The 24,974-nt window shown below is 45.9% G+C and overlaps 1 protein-coding gene across 1 annotated transcript in view; it reads left to right on the plus strand.

The window, feature by feature from the left end:
* Nucleotides 1-695: 695 nt before the first annotated feature.
* LOC120943262 (testis-expressed protein 2-like) overlaps nucleotides 696-24,974 on the plus strand; it is a 57,428-nt gene continuing 33,149 nt past the window's right edge. Inside the window, exons 1-2 of the mRNA XM_040356467.1 lie at nucleotides 696-970; nucleotides 16,426-17,768. Of these exons, the coding sequence (XP_040212401.1) occupies nucleotides 16,452-17,768 (1,317 nt within the window). The 5' untranslated portion in view covers nucleotides 696-970; nucleotides 16,426-16,451. The remainder of the gene's footprint in view (nucleotides 971-16,425; nucleotides 17,769-24,974) is intronic.

Raw genomic sequence — 24,974 nt, forward strand, 5'->3', positions numbered from 1 at the left:
TTCCCAGCAGGGAGCTCTCTGTCCAGTGAACTCCTTGAACTGTTCTCCTGTATTCCCCTTCCTGCAATCCTTACAGAATGAAAACATCAGCTCGGGGGTCCATGCAGAAATCTAGTACAGGGTGCCACACAGTAATGCGAGGCTTTCTCCCTGGTGTGGAGTGTCGTGCTCGCCCCCTCCCTTGGACTACAGGAGAGTCAGGACGCTCTCTACCTTGCAGATAGAGAAAGGAGCTGTGTGTTAGTGGGCGTCCTGACTCTCCTGTAGTCCAAGGGAGGGGGCGAGCACGACACTCCACACCAGGGAGAAAGCCTTGCATTACGGTGTGTAGTAACAGACAGAAGAACAGGAAGTGAGGATTTCTCAGAAGAAATAAGGACATTTAAAAGCAAAATGGAAGGATGAGGTAAGTGAAGGAGGACTGCACTAAGGTAAAGGAAGCTATTTAGGGAAAATATTTTTTACATTTACAACCCCTTTAAGCCGGGGCCCCCCCCCCCCCCCCATCCCTTTTATTTTGGAGTGCGGAATCCCTTCCATACAGAGGGCAGATGCAGGGATCCCAGAGCAGGCAGCGTACATGATAGATCTGCAGAGTAATTAGTGAGTGTTTTGTATCCTCCCTCCCATCCAATGGGATTGAGATCCTGTCTCTCTCTCTCTCTCTCTCTCTCTCTCTCTCTTTTCACCCCTGAAGGAGTTGGATGCGTTTTGTTGGAGTCAGACGACGCGCAGCCCCCTCCGTGTGTCAGATGAGAGCTGCTCCAGTAAGTGCAGCTTGGCACACGCACACACGCACACACACACACACGCGCGCAGCGGATGCCTGCAGTGACAGCACTTGACTCGGGCTGCCCGTCTGCTGGACCAGCGACGCAGAGATGCAAAGCTTATCCTGACGCGATCGTTTCCCCTGAGCCCACCCAGGGACCGTGCAAAGCGCAGAACAGGGGACCTTCCTTGCCAGCAGGTACGTCAGCAGCACACACACACACACATATATATATATATTTCATAAACGTTGTTCTAAATTAATAATCTCTGCAGCTGCGGCAGTAGTAGCACCGCATTCCAATGCAGGTGTATTTAAAGGATCATTCCACCCAAAAAATGTTTTTTAGTTGTAGGTGAGAGCAGGGGGGGCTGAATCCCCCCCAGTCCCCCCCCTGCCGCCGCCGCCGCCGCCGCTGACTTCGTATATCACTTGGAGAGATGTACGACTCCGGCAGCGATATTCTCCCAACACCCACCCCGTGGAGTCTCACTCCTCCTGCTGCATCCAGTTCTGTTGCTGTATATGGCTATAATCCTCGCTATGTGTCCCGGTGACCAAATCTCCTGATGCATTTTCTGGAAAAGTACAACAGAGGGAGTGAGACTCTCTTCTAGCGGCAGCTGCAGGGGAAAGAAAAGCAAAGGGGGTGATTTAACCCACTCAGAGCTGAAATATTCGTTTAGGGTGGACTAACAAGTAAAGGGGAGATGGACTTGTTTTGGGGGGAGAATAGGTTCAGGTACTCCCCCTCCCCCCCTCCCCTACTCTCCCTTTCCAAGTCACCGCTTGTCTCTGTCCCCTGCTCACCGCTGAGCAAGATCTTCTGCAACCAGCAATAATAGATGCCCCAGCAACAATAGATCCCTCACAGGAACAATGCTTCCCCCCTCCAGCAACAACAGAAACACCCTACAACAAAATACCTCCCCAACAGTTGTCTCACAATGTAACAATACAGTAGATCCCCCTGGAGCCAGCATCAATTGACCCTCCAGCAGCCAGCAACAACAGACCCTTCCCTCAACAGCAGGTCCCGCCCAGCAACTATTGACCCCCTAGCACCATAAGAACCACCCCCAGCAAAAATAAATGCCCCACCAGCAACAATACACCCCCCCACAACAAAATACTACCCGAACCACAATTGTCCTCCAATGTACAATACAGTAGATCCCCCTGGAGTCAGCAACAATAGATCCTCCAGCAGCGAGGAACAACAGACCCTTACCTCAACAGTAGATCCCTCCTAGCAACCACTGATCCCCTAGCAACATAAGATCCCCCCAGCAAAAACTAAAAATTACCCAACCAGCAACAATAGACCCCCCACAACAAAATACCACCCAAACAACAATTGTCCCCCAATGTAACAATACAGTAGATCCCCCTGGAGCCAGCATCAATAGATCCTCCAGCAGCGAGGAACAACAGACCCTTGCCTCAACAGTAGATCCCTCCTAGCAACATAAGATCCCCCCAGCAAAAACAAAAAATCCTCCAACAGCAACAATAGACCACCTTCCACAACAAACTACCATTCAAACAATAATAGACCCCCAATTTAACAATAAAGTAGATCCCCCTGGAGCTAGCATCAATAAACCCTCCAGCATACCCAAGCACCCCATCCAATAGTAGAGGTGCCAGAAATGCGTGAAAAAAATCCCCGGACCCTGTGAGAAATTATACAGAACAAAAAAAAAGTTGACCCCTGATTGGTTAGTGGGCTGCTGTTCTCCTGAAATGGCCCATTGCCTTTTCCAGTTGGTGGGAAAGATATACTTTTCTCAATAATCGTCAACCTTCAGGACATTTTCTGGGTGCAATCCATATTATAAGTCTTGTACCAGCTGGCACTACCTATATCCATATTATAAGTCTTGTACCAGCTGGCATTACCTATAGCTATATTATAAGTCTTGTACCAGCTGGCACTACCTAGATCCATATTATAAGTCTTGTACCAGCTGGCATTACCTATATTCATATTATAAGTCTTGTACCAGCTCGCATTACCTAGATCCATATTATAAGTCTTGTACCAGCTGGCATTACCTATATCTATATTATAAGTCTTGTACCAGCTGGCACTACCTATATCCATATTATAAGTCTTGTACCAGCTGGCATTACCTATAGCTATATTATAAGTCTTGTACCAGCTGGCACTACCTAGATCCATATTATAAGTCTTGTACCAGCTGGCATTACCTATATTCATATTATAAGTCTTGTACCAGCTCGCATTACCTATATGTATATTATATGTTTTGTACCAGCTGGCATTACCTATATCTATATTATAAGTCTTGTACCAGCTGGCATTACCTATATCTATATTATAAGTCTTGTACCAGCTGGCATTACCTATATTATAAGTCTTGTACCAGCTGGCATTACCTATATCTATATTATAAGTCTTGTACTAGCTGGCATTACCTATATCTATATTATAAGGCTTGTACCAGCTGGCATTACCTATAGCTATATTAAAAAGTCTTGTACTAGCTGGCATTACCTATATCTATATTATAAGGCTTGTACCAGCTGGCATTACCTATATTATAAGTCTTGTACCAGCTGGCATTACCTATAGCTACAGTATATTAAAAAGTCTTGTACCAGCTGGCATTACCTATATCTATATTATAAGTATTGTTGCCAGCTGGCATTACCTATATCTATATTATAAGTATTGTACCAGCTGGCATTACCTATATCTATATTATAAGTCTTGTACCAGCTGGCATTACCTATAGCTACAGTATATTAAAAAGTCTTGTACCAGCTGGCATTACCTATATCTATATTATAAGTCTTGTACCAGCTGGCATTACCTATATCTATTTTATAAGTCTTGTACCAACTGGCATTTCCTATATCTCAATTATAAGTCTTGTACCAGCTGGCATTACCTATATCCATATTATAAGTCTTGTACCAGCTGGTATTACCTATATCGATATTATAAGTCTTGTACCAGCTGGCATTACCTATATCTATATCCACTGGAACCCGTCTGTGCATTGCAGCCTGGCAACTGGCAAGTGAGCAGGTGCCCACATTTACATGCATTCCACTGCAGCTGCTACCTGCTCTGCCCCCAGGTCTGGGCACTGACTGGCACAATCAGGATTTCAGCTCTAGTGCCCCCTCTGTCTGCATTGCACAAGGTGACTGGTATGTTACAAATTTGATTAGACGTTATTTTAGAGCAGGTAGAAAGGTAATGACTAGAGTGGAGAGAGGGAGAATATAGACTGCAGCAGTGACACAGGATTGAACACAGTATATACTGTATCTCACAAAAGTAAGTACACCCCTCACATTTTTGTAAATATTTTATTCTATCTTTTTATGTGACAACACTGAAGAAATGACACTTTGCTACAATGTTGTGTAGTGAGTGTACAGCTTGTATAACAGTGTAAATTTTCTGTCCTCTCAAAATAACTCAACACGCAGCCATTAACCACTTCAGCCCCGGAAGAATTGGCTGCTCAATGACCAGAGGCACTGCGTCGCTTTAAATAACAATTGAGCGGTTGTGCGATGTGGCACCCAAACAAAATTGACGTCTTTTTTTCCCCACAAATAGAGCTTTTTTTTGCTGGTATCTGATCACTTCTGCGGTTTTTATTTTTATAAACAAAAAAAGAGCGACAATTTTGAAAAAAAACCCACAATACTTTTTGCTGTAATAAATAGCCCCAACTTTAAAAAAAAAAAAAAAAAAGCTATTTTCTTTATTCAGTTTAGGCTAATATATATTCTCCTACATATTTTTGGTAATACAAATCGCAAAAAGCGTATACTGGTTTGCGCAAAAGTTATTGGGGCAGATCCACAAAGATCTGCACCGGCGCAGCGTATCTGAGATACGCTACGCCACCGTAACTTACTTGGCTTTGGTTTGAATCCTCATTGAATTCGCGCCGTAAGTTACGGCGGCGTAGTGTATCTCTCGCGGCGTAAGGGCGTGTAGGGGGCGTGTTTCATTTAAATGAAGCGCGTCCCCGCGCCGAATGAACAGCGCATGCGCCGTCCCTAAAATTTCCCGCCGTGCATTGCGCTAAATGACGTCGCAAGGACGTCATTGGTTTTGACGTGAACGTAAATGGCGTCCAGCCCCATTCACGGACGACTTACCCAAACGACGTAACATTTTTAAAATTAGACGCGGGAACGACGGCCATACTTAACATTGAGTACGCCACCATATAGCAGCTTTAACTATACGCCAGAAAAAGCCGAACGGAAACGACGTAAAAGAATGCGACGGCCGCTCGTACGTTCGTGGATCGTCGGAAATAGCTAATTTGCATACTCAACGCGGAATACGACGGAAACGCCACCTAGCGGGCGCCGGAAAATTGCATCTTAGATCCGACGGCGTACGCCTGTCGGATCTAACACAGATGCCGTCGTATCTTGTTTTGTGGATACCAAAACAAAGATATGACGCGCAAAATTTGAAATTACGCGGCGTATCAAGAGATACGCCCGCGTAATTTCTTTGTGGATCTACCCCTAACTCTTTTATCCTCTAGACGTAAAGAGTGCCCCCGTGTCCTCTGTGATGACCTTGGAGTGAATAACTCAACACCAAGTACACTATATGGACCCCTTATATATTTGTACATGTGGATCATATCCCCCCTTATTCTTCTCTTCTCAAGAGAGAATAAATTCAGTTCCTCTTATCTTTCCTCATAGCTGAGCTCCTCCATGCCTCTTATCAGTTTGGTTGCCCTTCTCTGCACTTTCTCCAGTTCCCCGATATCCTTTTTGAGAACTGGGGCCCAAAACTGAACTGCATATTCCAGATGAGGTCTTACTAATGATTTGTACAGGGGCAACATTACATCTCTCTCTGGAGTCCATACCTCTTTTAAAGTGATTGTAAAGTCTCATATATTTTAATAACAACCATGTTATACTTACTTGTTCTGTGCAGTTGGTTTTGCACAGAGCAGCCCAGATCCTCCTCTTTTTGGGTCCCTCTTCACTGCTCCTGGCCCCTCCCTCCTATTGAGTGCCCCCACATCAAGCAGCTTGCTATGGGGGCACCTGAGCTAAGCTACAAATCTGTGTGTCAATCCAGACATGGAGCTTCCATTCGGCCCGCCCCCTCTCTCTCCTGATTGGCTAACTGACTTTGATTGACAGCCAATGGCTGCTGTGTCTCAGCCAATCAGGAGGGACTTGTGGACATCGCTGGACAGACAGGGGGCTCAGGTAAGTATTAGGGGGTGCGGGGGGGGGGGGGCTGCTACACTCAGAAGGCTTTTTATCCTAATGCATAGAATGAATTAGGATAAAAAGTAATTTGCCCACAGGATGCAGACAATCATGTTGCCCATTATAACAGGGGTCCGCTCTGGGAAACAACTCCTCCCAATGACCCTGCCTTATACCTCCCACTGACCCTTAAATTCTTCAAAGAAGCCAGGAAGCTAACTGACAGTGCCATAGCCTGATACTCAAGGGGAGGACTTAGTCTTAAAGTGGATGTAAACCCTCTCCTCAACCCAGAGAATTGAACACCCTCAGATATTACACAGAGATGAAACAAATCTCCCTACATAAGTTTTACATGTATATCTGCTGTCTTCCCCTTTCTACAGGGGAACAGAGGATTGCTTTGCCATCCTAGGCTTTGGGTCTGTGTGTTTCTATTGATGCACACAGCAAAAAGGAGACAAAGCTCTAGTCTTTACATACAAGGGTGGCTTCATAGGATTCTGCAAGAGAAAAGAGCCACCCTGAGACAGGAAGCTTGAGGCAACAGTTATGGCACTAGCTTAAAGGGTCACTAAAGGATTTTTTCTTTTTTAGCTAAATAGCTTCCTTTACCTTACTGCAGTCCTGGTTTCATGTCCCCATTGTTCGTTTTTGCTTTGATGTTGCTGTAATCCCTCTCTGTTCTGGACACTTCCTGGTTGTCTGTTTCCTGATCACCACAGTACTGGGAGATTTCTCACTGTGGTGACTAATCAAGGAGGTGTGATTACTGTTTGTAAAACGAAACTGGATTGGTGCTGAGGGGTTTTAGACAAAGTATCACTGCCCTCTATTGGCTCTCTGGCTCTGTACATCAGAGAACCAGGAAACAACAGCAAAAACGAAACTAAACTGTAGGTACATTATATTATTGGTTTTTATCTATTTTTAATCATTTTTAAAAGGAATCAGTTAACTATTATGTCTCTATACCCTGTAAACAGTCATTTCAGCAAAAAAAAAAATTTCCTTTAGTGACCGTTTAAGGCTACGTTCAGACGAGGCAAACTTTGTCGCTACGGAGTCCGCCAGCTCCCGCCGGCTCAGCAGGAGATCTCTCCGCTGATCTCCGCTGAGCCGGCGGATGACAGGTCCCTCTCTGCTCTCTGAGCAGGGAGGGGCTTGTGCAGCGCCGCTGTCTCCTATAGAGAGATCTGATAAAAAAGGACAGCATGTCCGTTTTCTTCATATCTCACCCTATCACACGCAATCCGCCATGGACGGATGGGGACGTACGTCTGATTTTGGTGGAAAAACCCATTCTGAGTCATTTAGAGTATAATAAAATAAGATGAAAATAAGAATAAACTAAAGAAAAAAATACCAAAAATATAAAAAATATATATATATATATATATATATATATATATATACTGGGGTGGATTCAGTAAGCAATTGCGTCTGCGTAACCATAGTTACGCAGCGCAATTGCTTAGTTGCGCCGGCGTATCGACTGCTCCTGATTCAGAAAGCTTGTTACGCCGACTGCAACCTAAGATATGACTGGCATAAGGCTCTTATGCCGTCGTATCGTAGGCTGCATTCTTACGATGGTTGCTAGGTGGCGTTCCCGTAGTGGTCAGCGTAGAGTATGCAAATTGCATACTCACGCCGATTCACAACCCTACGCGCGCGCGCCGTACGCATTTTACGTCGTTTGCGTTCGTCGGGTTCCGCGTAAGGCTGCTCCTGCTGTTAGCAGGTGCAGCCAATGCTAAGTATACCCGTCGTTCCCGCGTCGCGATGTTTGAAAATTACGTCGTTTGCGTAAGTGAATCGTGAATGGCGCTGAACGCCATTTACGTTCACGTTGAAGCAAATGACGTCCTTGCGACGTAATTTGCCGCAATGCACGTCGGGAAAGTTTCCCGACGGAGCATGCGCACTACGTTCGGCGCGGGAACGCGCCTAATTTAAATGATCCACGCCCCCTACGGGATCATTTAAATTACGCGCCCTTATGCCGGGCAGTTTTAGGGAGCGCATACGCAAATTACGGAGCTACTGCTTCGTGAATGAAGCGTAGCGCACGTAATTTACGGAGGCGCAGCGTAAAAACGGTACGCTGCGCCTCCGTAAGAGGGCGCAAGTCGTACCCGAATCCAGCCCACTGTGTATATATATATATATATATATATATATATATATATATATACACACATTGGCCCAGATTCAAGAAGCACTTGCGCCCGCGCAACCATAGGTTGCGCGGCGCAAGTGCTTACTTGCTCCGGTGTAACGAGTGCCCCTGATTCAGGAACCTCGTTACACCGAATGCAGCCTAGGATGTGACAGACATAAGCCTCCTTATGCCTTCACATCCCAGGCTGCATTCTTGCGTTGGCCGCTAGGGGGCGCGGCCATTGTGATCGGCGTATAGTATGCAAATTGCATACTACCACCGATTCACAAAAGTTGCGCGGGCCCTGGGCACGCAAGGTACGGAGTTTCCGTACGGCAACTTTAGCGCAAGGTTGCTCCTGCTATAGCAGGGGCAACCTATGCTAAAGTATAGCTGCGCTTCCCGCTCGTGAAATTTAAATTTCACGTCGGTTACGTAAGTGATTCGTGAATGGCGCTGGACGCCATTCACGTTCACTTAGAAGCAAATGACGTCCTTGCGACGTCATTTGCCGCAATGCACCTCGGGAAAGTTTCCCGACGGAGCATGCGCTGTTAGCTCGGCGCGGGAGTGCGCCTAATTTAAATGATTCCTGCCCCCGGCGGGATCATTTACATTAGGCGCCCTTACGCAGGGCTAATTAGCATAGCGCCCGCGCAATTTACGGAGCTACTGCTCCGTGAATCGATGGGCAAATGGAAATATTTGCGTGGGCGCAGAGAAAAATCTTTGCTCTTTGCCCACGCAAATATTGCTCCATTCTACCTGAATCTGGGCCATTATTTACAACATGCCTTTAGCCCTCTGCAAATCCCTTTCAAAATGATTCTATCGCTCCACATATCTTCTGGACTGAAATAATTGTCCTTTAATGAAAAATTTTACTAAGAATTATTATTAATCTTATTACGAACCAGAAAGTCGCCTGAATTGAATATGGAATTACCAGAATATCTAAAAAAGCGGAAATTATCCTTTTGTTTGTGAGATCACAAAATAAAATCAGCCCCAGTCCCCCTATCAGAATGGGCAGATCTATGTGTGTAAATCCTGCTGGCAGATGGTCACCTGGCAGGGAGACGGGTCATCTAGTTATGCAGCAATGTGACCCGGGATTCTGGGAGCAGATGTCGCGCATGCAGAACTCTACCATCCTGACAATCAATGCGACACAACAAATCTGACCACAACACACTTTATTATCTCTCCCCCGTCTGCTGGCTTCTATCCAGAAAACAAGCACATTGCAGTATATGTGGCTTAGGCCGTATGTTCCAAACCAGAGCCATATACTGAAGGAGCACAGGGCTGGCACTCAGTGGAAGGGGCAATAGTCATACTGCATGCCAGCTCATCTAAACAGGAATGAATTGCTATTCTGCAAACCATAGGCCATTTATATGGTGGGGGGTGAGGCACAGTGAGGCATGTAATGATGACACAGTGAGGCATATATAATGGCACAGTGAGGCATGTAATGATGGCACAGTGAGGCATGTAATGATGGCACAGTGAGGCATGTATAATGGCACAGTGAGGCATGTATAATGGCACAGTGAGGCATGTAATGATGGCACAGTGAGGCATGTATAATGGCACAGTGAGGCATGTATAATGGCACAGTGAGGCATGTAATAATGGCACAGTGAGGCATGTATAATGGCACAGTGAGGCATGTATAATGGCACAGTGAGGCATGTATAATGGCACAGTGAGGCATGTATAATGGCACAGTGAGGGGTCGTCTTATACAGTGAGTGTATCCCAAAACCAACATTTTAGCTGGAAAATTAGGGGGTCGTCTTATACGCCCAGTCGTCTTTTACGCCGGCAAATACTGTAGCAAAAAGATAGGTAGACCAAGCTCTCCTCTGACCACTAACTATGGGCCAGATTCTCAAAAGAGTTACGCCGTATTTCGAAAATCCCGCCGGCGTATCATTGTTTTGTATTCTCAAAACAAGATACGCCGGAATTAGGCTAGGATCCGACTGGTGTAAGTCACTTACACCGTCGGATCCTAAATGCAATACTACGCTGACCGCTAGGTGGCGTTTACATTCAGGTCTCATTTGACTATGCAAATGAGCCTGATACGGCGATTCCCGAACGAATTTGCTCTGCCTCATCGTCGTTTACGTCGTTTCCGTAAGCGTAAGGTTACCCCAGCTATATGAGGGGTAACCTTACGCCAGTCCGCGTATGCCATGTTAAGTATGGCGTCGGATCCGCGTCATCTTTTTCCGTCAGTTACGTTGTTTTACTAAGTCGTTCGCGAATACGACTTGACGTAAATGACGTTCACGTTGGCGTCATTGACGTTTTCCGTCGTGAGCTGGAGCATGCGCACTGGGCTATTTTTACGCCCGGCGCATGCGCAGTTCGATCGGCGCGGGGGCACGCTTAATTTGAATACAAGCCGCCCCCTTTGAATTACGCGGCCATACGCCGGGCCATTTACACTACGCCGCCACAAATTACGGAGCAAGTGCTTTGCGAATACGGCACTTGCTCAAGTAATTTGCGGCGGTGTGGTGTAAATGGCTTACGCTACGATACGCCGGAATGTATGAGAATCTGGCCCTATATATACACAATCAACAGTCAATGAACTCAGTATAACCCATTCAAAGAAATCAAAGATCTGCCGCGTTATCCAAAGCAATTAGATATCTATTGTCATTCTACCATTGCAGGGTTGAAAATTAAGGAAAGCGTTTTTTTTTTTTTTAATATAACCCCACTTTCTGTTAAGCCCTGTACACACGACCGGGAATCCCGACGGGAAAACCGAGAACCTGCTCGGTAACTTTCCCTGTGTACACGAACTTCAGGGAGAGCTTTGGCCCGGGAATCCCGGCCGTGTGTATGCTCCCACGCAGTGTTTCCTCATAGGAAAACTGACGGGTTTTAACCACTTTACAACCGGGCCTATTTTGGCACTTCTCTCCTTCATGTAAAAATCACAATTTTTTTGCTAGAAAATTAATCAGAACCCCAAACATTATATATATATATATATATATTTTTTTTTTTAGCAGACAACCTAGGGAATAAAATGGCGGTCATTGCAACTTTTTTTCTCGCACGGTATTTGCGCAATAATTTTTTTGGGGGGGAAAAAAACGCAAAAAAATTACAAAACAGTAAAGTTAGCCCAATTTTTTTGTATAATGTGAAAGATGATGTAACGCAGAGTAAATAGATACCTAACATGTCACGCTTTAAAATTGCGCACACTCGTGGAATGGCGCCAAACTTCGGTACTTAAAAATCTCCATAGGCGACGCTTTAATTTTTTTATAGGTTACAATTTTTGAGTTACAGAAGAGGTCTAGTGCTAGAATTGTTGCACACGCTCTAACGCACGCGGCGATACCTCACATGTGGAGTTTGAACGGCGTTTACATATGTGGGCAGGACTTGCGTGCGTGTTCGCTTCTGAGCGCGAGCTACTAGGGTCATTTAAAAAAAATATATATTTTATTTTTACACTTTTTTTTTTATTTATTTTTTGATCACTTTTATTCCTATTACAAGGAATGTAAACATCCCTTGTAATAGGAATCACTGTGACAGGTCCTCCTTTATGGAGAGATGTGGGGTCAATAATACCCCACATCTCTCCTCCAGGCTTACAAGCATGAGATCGTGAAAAAAAATTCGCCGATCTCATGCCGACAGCCGCGATTGCGGCTTTGTTTATTTCCAGGTACCGGGCGTGACATCATAAGGTCGCTCCCGGGCCTCCGACGGTCATAGAGATAACTGGTGACCATCTGGTCACCAGTCATCTCTATACTTCCCAGCCAGCGCCGGCCGATTCACTCTCCAGGCCCCCGATTGGCACAGGAGAGCCTGGAGAAGCACCAGATGGCGGCGGGAGGGGGGGGGGGACGTCCCCTCCCGCTGCCTATAAGAACGATCAAGCGGCGGAACTGCCGCTTTGATCATTCTTATAGTGCACAGAATCGGCAGGTGAAGACGGCAATATCTGAATGATGCGTGTAGCTGCAGGCATCATTCAGATATCACCGCACAATGTCGAGGACGTCCATGGACGTCCTCGGTTGTTAAGTGGTTAAACCGCCGCGAAAATAGAGAGCAGGTTCTCTATTTTCCCACCGAGATTCCTGGCAGTTTCCCTGTCGGGAAAACTGTGAGGAAGCATACACACGTCCGTTTTTTCCGGCCAAAAGCTCTCCCTGCAGTTTTCCTGGCAGGAAAACCGGTCATGTGTACGGACACATCTGGACACGGACAAGGACAAGGAGAGGAGGAGATTGAGGGAGGGGAGCACTCTGGCGCTTCAGTGCCCCCACCTCTGTGATTCCTGGGTGCACTGCACCCCACGCACCTGCCTAGGATCAGCCCTGACTAAATCTACATAAACCCCCAGCCCGCTTAGGGCAGGGTGGCTACACACAGGGTATTGCATTTCATATAACAATGGAAAACACCGCAGCCCACCCCGCTCACTTCCAATCCTTTAATGTTTCCTTGATGAATTTTTTTGCATACCTAATTTAGGAAATGTTATTTTTTGTAATGGTGATTCTACAGCTGTTGGCATTGGGTCAGCCAGGTATCTGATACAACATATCAGTTAATATATTTTTTTTTACACTAAGTTGCAGCAGCCTAGGTAATTTGAGGGGCTGGATCTGGTATGCTCAAAGTATGAAACTTGTGAAAGAGTTACAAAAGAGCCTTTTTTCTCTACTGAAAACATTGACCTCTGAAGTAGTGTATTCAGACCTTATGCCGACATAACAATCAAAATTCAGAATGTGCAACAAAAGGCACTACACTGACTCAGAAGATCAGAGGAAGACAACTTAAAAGTGAATCTGGAATGTAGTCAGGCAGAAGTCAGCATGACTGAGCGTTGCATAAGATGCTTCACTGGCAGGAAAAATCTCAAGTTACAGAACTCCATTTAAAGTGCAGCTCATTCCTGGAAACAAAATAGGTAGATTCAGGTACATTGGCCTTACTTTAGGGCGGCGTAGCCTAGCCTGTTTAGGCTACACCGCCGTAAATTAGCTAGGCTAGTAGTGATTCTAAATCAACTTACCTGCTAAGCTACGGCGGCGTAGCCTAAAACGAGCGGGCGTAAGGGCGCCTAATTCAAATGACTTGGAGGGGGCGTGTTGTATGGAAATGAGGCTTGACCTCACGTTTTTTGACGTTTTTTGCTACTGCGCATGCGCCGGGCGACTACATTTCCCAGTGCGCATTGCGGCTAAGTACGCCGTGCGGGCCTATTGATTTCGACGTGGACGTAAACGACTTAACTCCCGATTCGCGGACGACTTACGCAAACGACGTAAAAAATTTGAACCTCGCGGCGGGAACGGCGGCCATACTTTAACATTGTTATTCCACCTCATAGGTGGAATAACTTTAGGCCGCCTAAGGCCTCGTACAGACGACCGGATCTATCCGCTGGGATTGATCCGCGGATGAGTTTCAGCGGACAAATCCGGTCGTCTGTGCGGCCTAGCGGATATTTATCCGCGGAGATTCGTCCGGCCGATTGATTTCAAGCGGATAGAAATTTCTTAGCATGCTAAGAAATCTATCCGCTTGAATCGTTTCCAGCGGATTGATCCGGTCGTCTGTACAGACTCACTGGATCAATCCGTCCGCTCCCATCCCTCGCATGCGTCGTAATGATTCAACGCATGCGTGGAAGTAGTTACCCTCCAGCGTCGCGCAACACGTCACCGAGGATGTTTTCCGCGTGGATTTTGATTCGATGGTGTGTACAAGCCATCGAATCAAAATCCGGAGGAGGAATGTCTGCTGGAAACGGTCCGGCGGACCGTTTCCAGCGGATATCCCCTCGTGTGTACGGGGCCTAATGCCTTACGGAAACAACGTAATTCGACTGCGGCGGGTTCGCGTACGTTCGGGAATCGGCGTAAAAGCTCATTTACATCATCTACACCGGCCGCAATGAAAGCGCCATCTAGCGGCCAGCAGAAAAATTGCAAGCTAAGATAGAACGGCGCAAGCCGGCCTATCTTAGCTGTGTTTAAGCGTATCTCTGTTTGAGCATACACTTAAACAAACGCCGGCGTAGATTCAGAGTTAGGTCGGCTTATCTACTGATAAGCCGGCCTAACTCTTTGTGAATCTACCTAAAAGAAGGACACCCAAAATCTACTCTGAATTAGAAAAAGGCAGCTTTCAGATCAAAGTGTGGGCTTAATATGAGCCCAGAGTCATGGGTTGAAGAATATGCAGAATTTTAGCGGATGGAGGGCAGAGATTACCAGTCCCTAATGCTGCGTACCAGGGGTCAAGTCCTGGGAAAAAAGTGTGGGAACTCCCAATCAAGATCCACTCCCCCCCCCCAAAAAAAAAGAAATTATATGCTCATATGCATAATTACTAAACCGCATGTTTCTTATTTTTTTTCGATCCACTGTACCTTAGTAATCCTTTATGTTACTGGCCGCTTCCTGTATATGGATTCATCGGGTAGTGTGCGGGTATTCCGTCACTTCCTCGATGCCGCAATGTCTCCTGGGAGCTTTTGTCATTGTTCCCAGGAGACATTGTGGCATCGAGGAAGTGACGGAATACCCGCACACTACCCGATGAATCCATATACAGGAAGCGGCCAGTAACAAAGGATTACTAAGTTTCGCCTGCCTCTGACAGTGACTTGAGCTGGGCATTGCCGCTTAGTGAAGGATTGGCTCGGGCGGCTCGGCTGCTCTCAGCTGCTCTAGTCCTGAAAAGGGAACTGCGTTCCTGCTGTGAAAAAAGTGCAGGAACTCCGTTCCTACGCATTCCCGCAGGACTTGAGCCCTGCTGCGTACACGCGATCGGAAATTCCGACAACAAAACCATGGATTTTTTTCCGACGGAATGTTGGCTCAAACTTGTGTTGCATACACACAGTCACACAAATCTTGACAGAAATTCCGAACGTCAAGAACGTGGTCAGAAGTTCAATAGGCAGTTCGGCTCTCCTGCTTGATTCTGAGCATGCTTGTTTTTTAGTGCATCAGAATTGCATACAAACGAGCGGAATTTCCGACAAGAACTCTTTTTGACGGAAAATTTGAGAACCAGCTCTCAAATTTTTGTTGTCAGAAATTCCAACAGCAAATGTCCTATGGAGCCTACACACGGTCAGGATTTCCGACAAAAAGCTCACATCGGACATTTGTTGTCGGAATTTCGTGTGTACGCGGCAAAAAGGCTTTTCATTCTTTTTTTTTTCATTTTTTATTTATGGGATTTCCCCCACTTTAATGCTCTGGAGCTTTGTTTAACAGTGTTTTGGCACCAAGAAGTAAAAATATATAAATAGGTAGATTCAGGTAGAGTTAGGCCGACTTTTCAGTAGATAAGTCGACCTAACTCAGAATCTACACCGACTTATGTTTAAGCGTATGCTCAAACAGAGATACGCTTAAACATATCTAAGATACGACGGCTTGCGCCGTCCTATCTTAGATTGCAATATTTTGGATGGCCGCTAGGTGGCGCTTCCATTGCAGTCAGCGTAGTATATATAAATGAGGGGATACGCCGATTCACGAACGTACGCCCGGCCGACGCAGTACTTTTACGCCGTTTGCGTAAGAGATAGGCCGCGTAAAGTTAGAGCTAGGCCCTAGTTGGAATAGTAATGTCAAGTATGGCCGCCGTTCCCGCCGCGAAATTCGAAATTTTTACATTGTTTGCGTAAGTCGTCCGCGAATCGGAATTTACGTAGTTTACGTCCACGTCGAAATCAATAGGCCCGTACGGCGTACTTAGCCGCAATGCACACTGGGAAATGTAGGCGCCCGGCGCACGCGCAGTGACAATAAAGCGTCAAAAACGTAAGGTCAAGCCTCATTACCATTAAACACGCCCCCCTAACACACATTTGAATTTGGCGCCCTTACGCCCGCTCGCTTTAGGCTACGCCGCCGTATATTAGCAGGCAAGTACATTGAGAATCATTGCTTGCCTAGCTAGCTTACGGCGGCGTAGCCTAAACACGCTAAGCTACGCCGCCGTAACTTTAGTCCGTTGTACCTGAATCTAGCTAAAAGTATCTAAAGCAAGAAAAAGTTTTGAATATAGTAAGGAAGGGCAGAATCCTGGTCAGGAGAAACATAAGGAAGTGAAAGAATATTTATTCAAAGTAAGGGGAAGTGCCCTCTTAGTTGTCAATTTTTGTTTCCCCATTTAGCGGAAAGAACACTATTAATATTTATTTTGTTTTATATCCTAGAGTGAAAAAAAAACATGCTGTGAAGAATGTCTAACTCAGGCAAGCTTAGTCCTGCTTCCACTGGATCCCCCCATTCTTTTCAAGGTCCAAGCCAAGGGCCGGGTTTACCACAGACCCGTCAAGGCATTACTATCCAGCTGACCAAAGTACACAGTGAAGACAACTGGGAGGAATTAGAGGAGAGTGATCTCATCTTTACCCTGGATCAAGATGAAGAGGAGGCCTTGCTGGCAAATCCAGTACCCAACAAACCCAGAGCTCCTGTGTATGGGCAGCCAGTGGGGAAAGATGGCACTGTGGTCGATGAGCTAGCTCTCGCGGCATATGAGTGTGCAGGTGATGTTCTCCTGTCCACTGAGATCCAGAAATGTAGTTCTCCGTTGATGCCAAGCTCACCCTCTTCTAAACCTCTCATCAACTTGGTCAAGTCCGTCTCTACTGAAATCGATGCCAAGGATCCTTCTCCTCACAAAACCCATCCATTTGTCAACCTGGTCAAGTCTATCTCCACTGAAATTTCCCGACTTGAACCAGAGGTATCGCAGTCCAAGTCAGACTCTAAGCTGAATGTTCATCTATGGAAGCAGATAACCCAACCCAAAAGCAAACATGTAGACTCTAGGACAGCTCCATCCTCACCTAGCATGTCACCTTCAGAAAGCAAAGGTATGTTTTTTAACGTACAGGAAGTAGAAGCCAAGTTGGAGGACACCAAGAGAAGGTTGTCAGAAGCCATGCAAGAACCCTTCAGCATGCTTAGCAAAATTATCGGTGAGGAGCCAACACCAAGCCCTAAATATAGAACTATGCCCCCAATATTTTCTTGCCAGGAGTCCCCAACAAGTCAACAGAAGGACCAAGGTTTTTTTGATACAAAGAACAGTTTTCCAAGTTATGGAAAGTTAGAAGAAAATGAAAGCCTGGAGTTTATGGAGAATTCCAAAAGTGTTCATAGAGAGACACCTAAAGACTACTGCAAATATAAGATCTGTTCCTATGGGGACATGATCCAGGTCGTAGAACTAGCCAACGATGTAGAATCAGAAGATCATAATGTATTGGAGCCTGCAACCTCTTGCCAAACGTCCCATCTTAACAATGATGTGCCATGCAGTGCCCTGGTCTGCGTAGCAATCCTAGCTTACAACTTCTTCATTTGGCCCCTGCCAGCCTATATATCTGGACTCTTCATGGGTATTTCTGGTGGGTTTCTCCTGGGACTTTTTATGGTGCTTTTTTTGGTTCCAAAGCCTTCTTACTCCTCCAGACACAAGCGATGCCTGGAGGAAAGCTCAAAATTCCAAATGGCAGCTCAGAAAGCCCAGGAACCCTTTGTCTTTCAGGTATGCTATGCTCACCCAAAAGAATAGTGTAAGCTAATTTCTTTTTTAATGTTTATTTATTCATAGCAGGAAACTGGTCCACATGAACCAAAACATGAACATCACAATGATTGCACCATCAAGAACATAAATACAGAGGAAGGCAACATTTCAGGGACGTTATCTGTTCACAGATAGGGAAATAGGCATACCAGGGCAAATCCCTCCAACGCTCCATCTCCCCGTCCTTAGTAGCAGAACTCTCGTGCAATTCTTGTCGAGAGTCCTGAGCTGATAAGGTGCGGTGTGGCGATAAGGATCAGCGGTCACAGTTCCCCACATTTTCCTTTTTCTAAGTGCGAGTAAGTAGGTAGAAGAGAAGAAAGTAAAGTGCAAATGCCGCGTAGAGGGCGGCTAGTGAAGGACAGGAAAGAGTGGTATAGCGGAGGAGAGAAGAAAGAGGGGGGGGAAGGATATTGGGGGGGGGAATCACGAGTATGGACAGCAACCGGCAATTGGTGGTCTACTCCAGGAGGTCCCTCCGGTAGTCTGTCTGACGGGCCAAGTGGTAACAGTTTCCGACCGTTACTGTAGGGTTACCTCTGAGGGCCTGGCCCTCCGCCGTGTAAGCTAATTTCAACGATTGCATAATACACAGTAAAACGTGTTTTAACCACTTCCTTACTTGGCACTTAAACCCCCCTCCTGCCCAGACCAATTTTCAGGTTTCAGCACTGACACACTTTGAATGACAATTGCGCAGTCACACAACACTGTACCCAAATGAAATTGTTATCATTTTTTTCACACAAATAGAGCTTTCTTTTGGTGGTATTTAATTACCGCTGGGGTTTTTATTTTTTGCTAAACAAACAAAAAAACATGGAAAATTTAGAAAAAAAAAATCATGTTTCATAGTTGGTTATGAAATTTTGCAAACAGGTAATTGTTCTCCTTCATATATGCGCTGATGAGGCGGCACTGGTGGGCACTGATAGGCTGCACTGGTGGGCACTGATAGGCTGCACTGGTAGGCACAGATAAGGCGGCACTGATGGGGACAGATAAGGCGGCCCTGTTGGCACAGATAAGGCAGCACTGATGGCCAATGGTAAGATGGCACTGATGGGTGGCACTGATGGGGGAACTGATGGGGGGCACTAATGGTACTGATAGGTGGCACTGATGAGCACTGGTAGGTGACACTGCTGGGCGGCACCGGTAGGTGACCCTGATTGGTGGCACTGTGGGCACTGATGGGTGGCACTGTGGGCACTGATGGGTGGTGCTGGTGGGCACTGGTAGTCAGCACTGTTGCGGACAGGCATGCGGCACAGATGAGCAGGTGGCTGCTCTCCTTGATCGGGACCGATGTCCCTCTGACAGCCGCCGGTAATCGGCTTATTTTTTCCCCTCACGTTATTAGCGCAAGGAGAAAAAATTGCCGATTATCAGCTCTGTTTACATCACATGATCAGCTGTCATTGGCTAACAGCTGATCACGTGGTAAGGAGTCGGGATCGACCCCTTACTCCGATCTATGATCAGCCGAGCCTCATTGACTCGCTGATCACAGAGCATGCCGCGCACGCCCGGCAGCCCGTGACGTCAGCTCGGGGGGTCCCTCCTCCTCCCTCCCCTGGGCCAGTAGGAGAGAGGAAGCCGAAAAGCTAAACTCCTGGGTACCCTTAAGCGCAATGGCGGCGGCAGCACCCAACAGCTGATGGAAACATCAGCTGCAGGTGCCGACATTGCTAGGTGCCAGGACAGGTAAGTGTCCATTTATTAAAAGCCAGCAGCTGCAGTATGTGTAGCTGCTGGTTTAAAGTTTTTTTTCTGGCGCTTTTAGTTAAAAAAACATCTGTGTGGAGCAGCCCCCCCTAATACTTACCTGAGCCCCATCTAGATCCAGCGATTCTGCAGGAGTGCCTCAGCTGCCCGGGACTCCCCTCCTCATTGGCTGAGACAGCAGCAGTCAATCAATTGGCTCCTGCTTTGGTCAATCAAGTTCAGTCAGCCAATGAAGAGAGAACGGGCCGGCTCGAGGCTCCATGTCTGAATGGACACACGGAGCTGTGACTCTGCTCAGGTGCCCCCCATAGCAAGCTGCTTGTTGTGGGGGCACTCAACAGGAGTGAGGAGCCAAGAGCACAGAAGAGGGACCCGAGAAGAGGAGGATCAGCGATGCTCTGTGCAAAACCATTACACAGAGCAGGTAAGTGTAACATGTTTGTTATTTTTAACGGGGAAAAAAAAATCGACTTTAGTATAATTTTAACTGCACTATTACTAACAATACACTAAAATACAGCGTCAGGGGAATGTTTTTACTCAAAAAAAATGGAGTTACAATTTAATATTATAGGTAGGTGTGATGGTCAGCTGCTCCAACCCTTGGGTCATGTCGTGCCCAGCAACCCCTGTATGTGTCCTAATATCACCGATATGGTGGGCACATGTCAGTGTTGTGTGCGTCATAGATGGGCTTATTCTGTTGTATTAAAATGCCCACAAAGCAGCAATTCATCCTCTAGACTTTGAAATATAGTTTGGCGTGTAGTCATTCAGAGGATGACTTCACATTTTCAATCGCTTCACCGCCTTTTCTGTGAAATGCAATTTAACAATTGTTCGGAACAGCTGCAGAGGTGGGTGGGTGGGTGACGCTATTGTTGGCACTGCAGAGAGGGGCGACATTGTTATCAGGGTACACAGTGTGCTGCCAACGTATATTAGGAGATGTTACCTCATTGCCAGTTGCATTACAAACACAACAGCAAAAGAGGGAATTCCAGGTTAAAAATGTATACAGTACAATAAGAATGGGTTTATGTCTATGCTCGGGTTATATTCTCATGCTTCCTCCTATACGTGTAAGAATACGATCGTTCAACATAATAATTGTGCTTATGAAAGAATTGTATATTTCAGGAATCAAACATATTAGACCTAGCCTATCTCTTGCTATGACTTACTAAAGGATTATTTTCAAGCAAAAGAACATTGAAATGATTGGATTATTGATGGATTGTTTATTGGTGCATAAACAATCCATCAATAATCCAATCATTTCAATGTTCTTTTGCTTGAAAATAATCCCCCCCGGGGCTGCTCAGCCTAAAATTCCCGGGCCCATTTTTTGTCCCAGTCCGGGCCCGTTTCTGTCCATCCAGATTTGAGACTTGCACAGCTTTGTTGCGCAGCACAGCCCGTCGGGCGCCACTGTAGGGCTTCGTTCTAAGGTTAGAATTTCATAATGTGCTAGTATGCGATGCGATGCAATGCATACTAGCTCATTATACCTTTGTCTTACAGGTTGTTGTTTTTTATCAAGTTTACAACCTCTTTAAGTTCTAGTTTTTGCAATATTTAGGCACTTGCATTGTATTACAGTAAAACCTCAGATTGCAAGCATAATTTGTTCCAGAGAAATGCTTGTAATCCAAAGCACTTGTATATCAAAGCAAATTTCCCCATAAGAGATAATGGAAACTCAGATCATTCGTTCCACAACCATTTATCCTTTAGTTTATAGTCCATATAAAAACATTATAGCAATGTGACAAGGTAACCATAAAATGTCCATCCACAAATGGAAGCCTCCACATGGGGATTAAAAGCAAAATCCAGCAGGCGCTCCAGAGTATAAAAGAGAAGAGAGGCGCCTCTAAGTGTAGCAATATGTTACTAAATGTTGTACCTTCATTAAATGTAACCATATTGCTACACATAGGCCTCGTACACACGATAGGTTAACCAGAGGACAATGGTCTGAAGGAGCGCTTTCATCGGTCAAAACCGATCGTGTGTGGGCCCCATAGGTTGAAAAAAAGCCAACTTGCTTTAAAATTAACCGATGGATTCCTAACCGATAGGTCAAAACCGATCGTTTGTAGGCACGACCATCGGTTAAAAATCCATGCATGCTCAGAATCAAGTCGACGCATGCTTGGAAGCATTGAACTTCGTTTTTTTCAGCACGTCGTTGTGTTTTACGTCACCGCGTTCTGACACAATCGTTTTTTTAACCTATGGTGTGTAGGCGTGACGGACCATCAGTTAGCTTCATCGGTTAACCTATGACAACGGTCCTTCAGACCGTTGTTCTCTGGTTAACCTATCGTGTGTACGAGGCTTTAGAGGCGCCTCTCTTTTTTACTTTGTTGTGACATGACGCTACTGGTATATCAAGACATCGCTTGTATATCAAGTCAAATTTTATTTAAAACTTTAGCTTGTCTTGCAAAACACTCTCAAACCAAGTTACTCTTAAACCAAAGTTTTACTGAGGAGGAGGAAGTAGGGCATCCACAGCAACCAATCAGATTGCAGATCTCATATTTGTACTGGTTAAGCCATGAAGGAAGAATCGATTGGTTGCAGTAGATGCCCGGTGTGCAGTAGTTCTATACTTTCTTTTATTTCATCTTGTAACATCATGAGCTGGATTTTTTGTTAAAAACCAATTAGGCGACATCTGTATTTGTAGCTGGGAAGTTTATTTTGGTATCTCAGCAATGTATTAAATGAGCTAATTACAGACGGGTGTCAACATCAATTGAATCAACAGCACACGTAGGCCCGGATGCACAGACATCTTACGCCGACGTATCTGTTGATACGCCGCGTAAGTTCTAGGATGCGCCGTCGTATCTATGCGGCGTATTTTTAAAACCAGATACGCCTGAATTCTGGCTCCATCCGACCGACGTAAGTCTCCTACGCCGTCGTATCTTGGGTGCATATTTACGCTGGCCGCTAGGGGCGCTTCCGTTGATTTACGCGTCGAATGTGTAAATGACCTAGATACGCCGATTAACGAACGTACTTGCGCCCGTCGCAGTAAGCTACGCCGTTTACGTAAGGCGTACGTCCGGCGTAAAGTTATCCCACCTAAAGCAGGGGTAAGTCATGTTAAGGTATGGGAGCGGGAACAGTGTCGTATTTTACGTCGTTTACGTAAGTCGTACATGAATGGGGCTGGGCGTAGGTTACGTTCACGTCGTACACATTGAGCCGTCGTATCTTAGGGAGGATATGCAAAGTGATTCTGAGCATGCACGCGCATGCGCCGTTCGTACGGCCATTCATTTACATGGGGTCACGATTCATTTTAATACAACACGCCCACTACCTGCCTACTTTGAATTAGGCGGGCTTACGCCGGCCTATTTATGTTACGCTGGCGTAAAAATATGGGAGCAAGTGCTTTGTGAATACTCAGCTTGCCTCTCAATGTTACGTCGGCGTAGCGCATATGAGATGCGCTATGCCCGCTCAACGATACGCCAAGCTACCAGAATCTGGCCCATAGTAGGTACTGAAATTTTGAATGATTCTCTATTTGTCTCACTGACGTTGGCCTTGTGACGGTTGGCGTTAATTCATGCGATTTGTTTTTTGTTTTCCTGACCCTGGACAAATAGTATAATATAATATAAGATTACCACTTGACCTCCGGAGGATTTACCCTCCTTCATGACCAGGCCATTTTTTTGCGATTGTTTTTCCTACCTTCTCCAGTGATGGCCAACCCTGAAACTGAAATGGGCTTCAATAGAGCAAAGCCTTGCAGAGAAGTATTGGTTAAACAGACTGAAAGGCAGTCAAGGCAATAAAATGTTAACAGCTGTATCATTCAATAATACAATGAAATGGGTAGCGGCGTTCATTCTCTGAAGGCCACTACCAGAATGCAATAAGCGAATGAGAGAGAAACGACTCTACCAACAATAGTAACAGCAGTCACAAAGGTGAATGTTACTGAATTATAAAGATTTTCTCTATCTATAATGCTTTAGGACAGGGGAATAATATATAAAAAAAACTGCCAGCGTTGGGGCCCTTTATTTTGGTGTGGGAAGCACTCAACCTTCAAATGAAAGTATTTTTTTTTAATAGAGACGAAGAACACACAAAGTATCCTAGGTAGGGTGACCACGTGTCCTGGATTGTCCGGGACAGTCCCGTATTTTGCAGGTCTGTCCCGGGCACCTTCATTCCAGGACAATAAAGTGTCCCCGAATGAAACTGACACAGCTACCCCCAGGCCAATCTGATGCCCCCCAAAAAAGGCCGCCACATCACTGCTTTACTCACTGACAGTGCTTGTCCTGGCCGGGAATGTCTGGAGGAGCACAATCCCCGCCCCCTGCTTGTAATTGGAGAAATCATAAATTCCGCCTCTTGTGTCCAATCACTGTGCTTCGATACAGCACAAGCTGATTTTTCAGAAGGGGGGGGTGTCCCTGAATGGTAGTTTGGAAATGTGGTCACCCTAATCCTAGGTTGCATGAAGATGGAGGGATAAGGAGGACAGCTTAAATAGAGTTTCAATGTCAGCAGGAAGGTCATGCAATTTAAACAGGTTCAGTACACACAAGGGTGGCCAAAGGCCTCTTACTACTGTTACCCATTTATTATATTTAACCACTTGGTATCCAGTCTATTGTGAAAAGACGGCCACAAGGTGGCTCTCAATTGCCAGGAGGACGTCTATAGACGTCTGGGGGGCGCGCGCGCACTCCCGCCGCATCACTGAGATGCCGATGCGCGTGCCTGGCGGCCGCGATGTCCGCCGTGCACCCGCGATCGGCGGTTACACAGACAAGGACGTGGATCTGTGTGTGTAAACACACAGATCCACGTCCTGTCAGGGAGAGAGGAGACCAATGATGTGTCCCTTGTACATAGGGACACAGATCGGTCACCTCCCCCAGTCAGTCCCCTCCCCCCACAGTCAGAAACACTATGCAGGGCACACATTTAACCCCTTCCTTGCCCCCTAGTGTTAACCCCTTCCCTGCCAGTCACATTTATAGTGTAATTAGTGCATTTTTATAGCACTGGTCGCTGTATAAATGTGAATGGTCCTAAAAATGTGTCAAAAGTGTCAAATAAAAATCGCCTCCATTGCTAGTAAAAATTAAAATTAAAATTTTGTCCCCTATTTTGTAGGCGCTATAACTTTTGCGCAAACCAGTCTCTTATTGCGATTTTTTTTTTTTTTTAACCAAAAATATGTAGAAGAATACGTATCGGCCTAAACTGAGAACAAAAAAATATTGGGATATTTATTATAGCAAAAAGTTAAAAATATTGGCCCAGATTCACAGAGAGCGGGCACACATTACGCCGCCGTCGCGCAAACAATGTACGTTACGCCAACGCAGCGCAGAGAGGCAAGCATGGAATTCACCAAGCCAGTGCTCCCAACGCTGCGCTGGG

Source organism: Rana temporaria, chromosome 6 (genome assembly GCF_905171775.1).
Source record: "Rana temporaria chromosome 6, aRanTem1.1, whole genome shotgun sequence".
In the NCBI taxonomy this organism is placed as follows: Eukaryota; Metazoa; Chordata; class Amphibia; order Anura; family Ranidae; genus Rana; species Rana temporaria.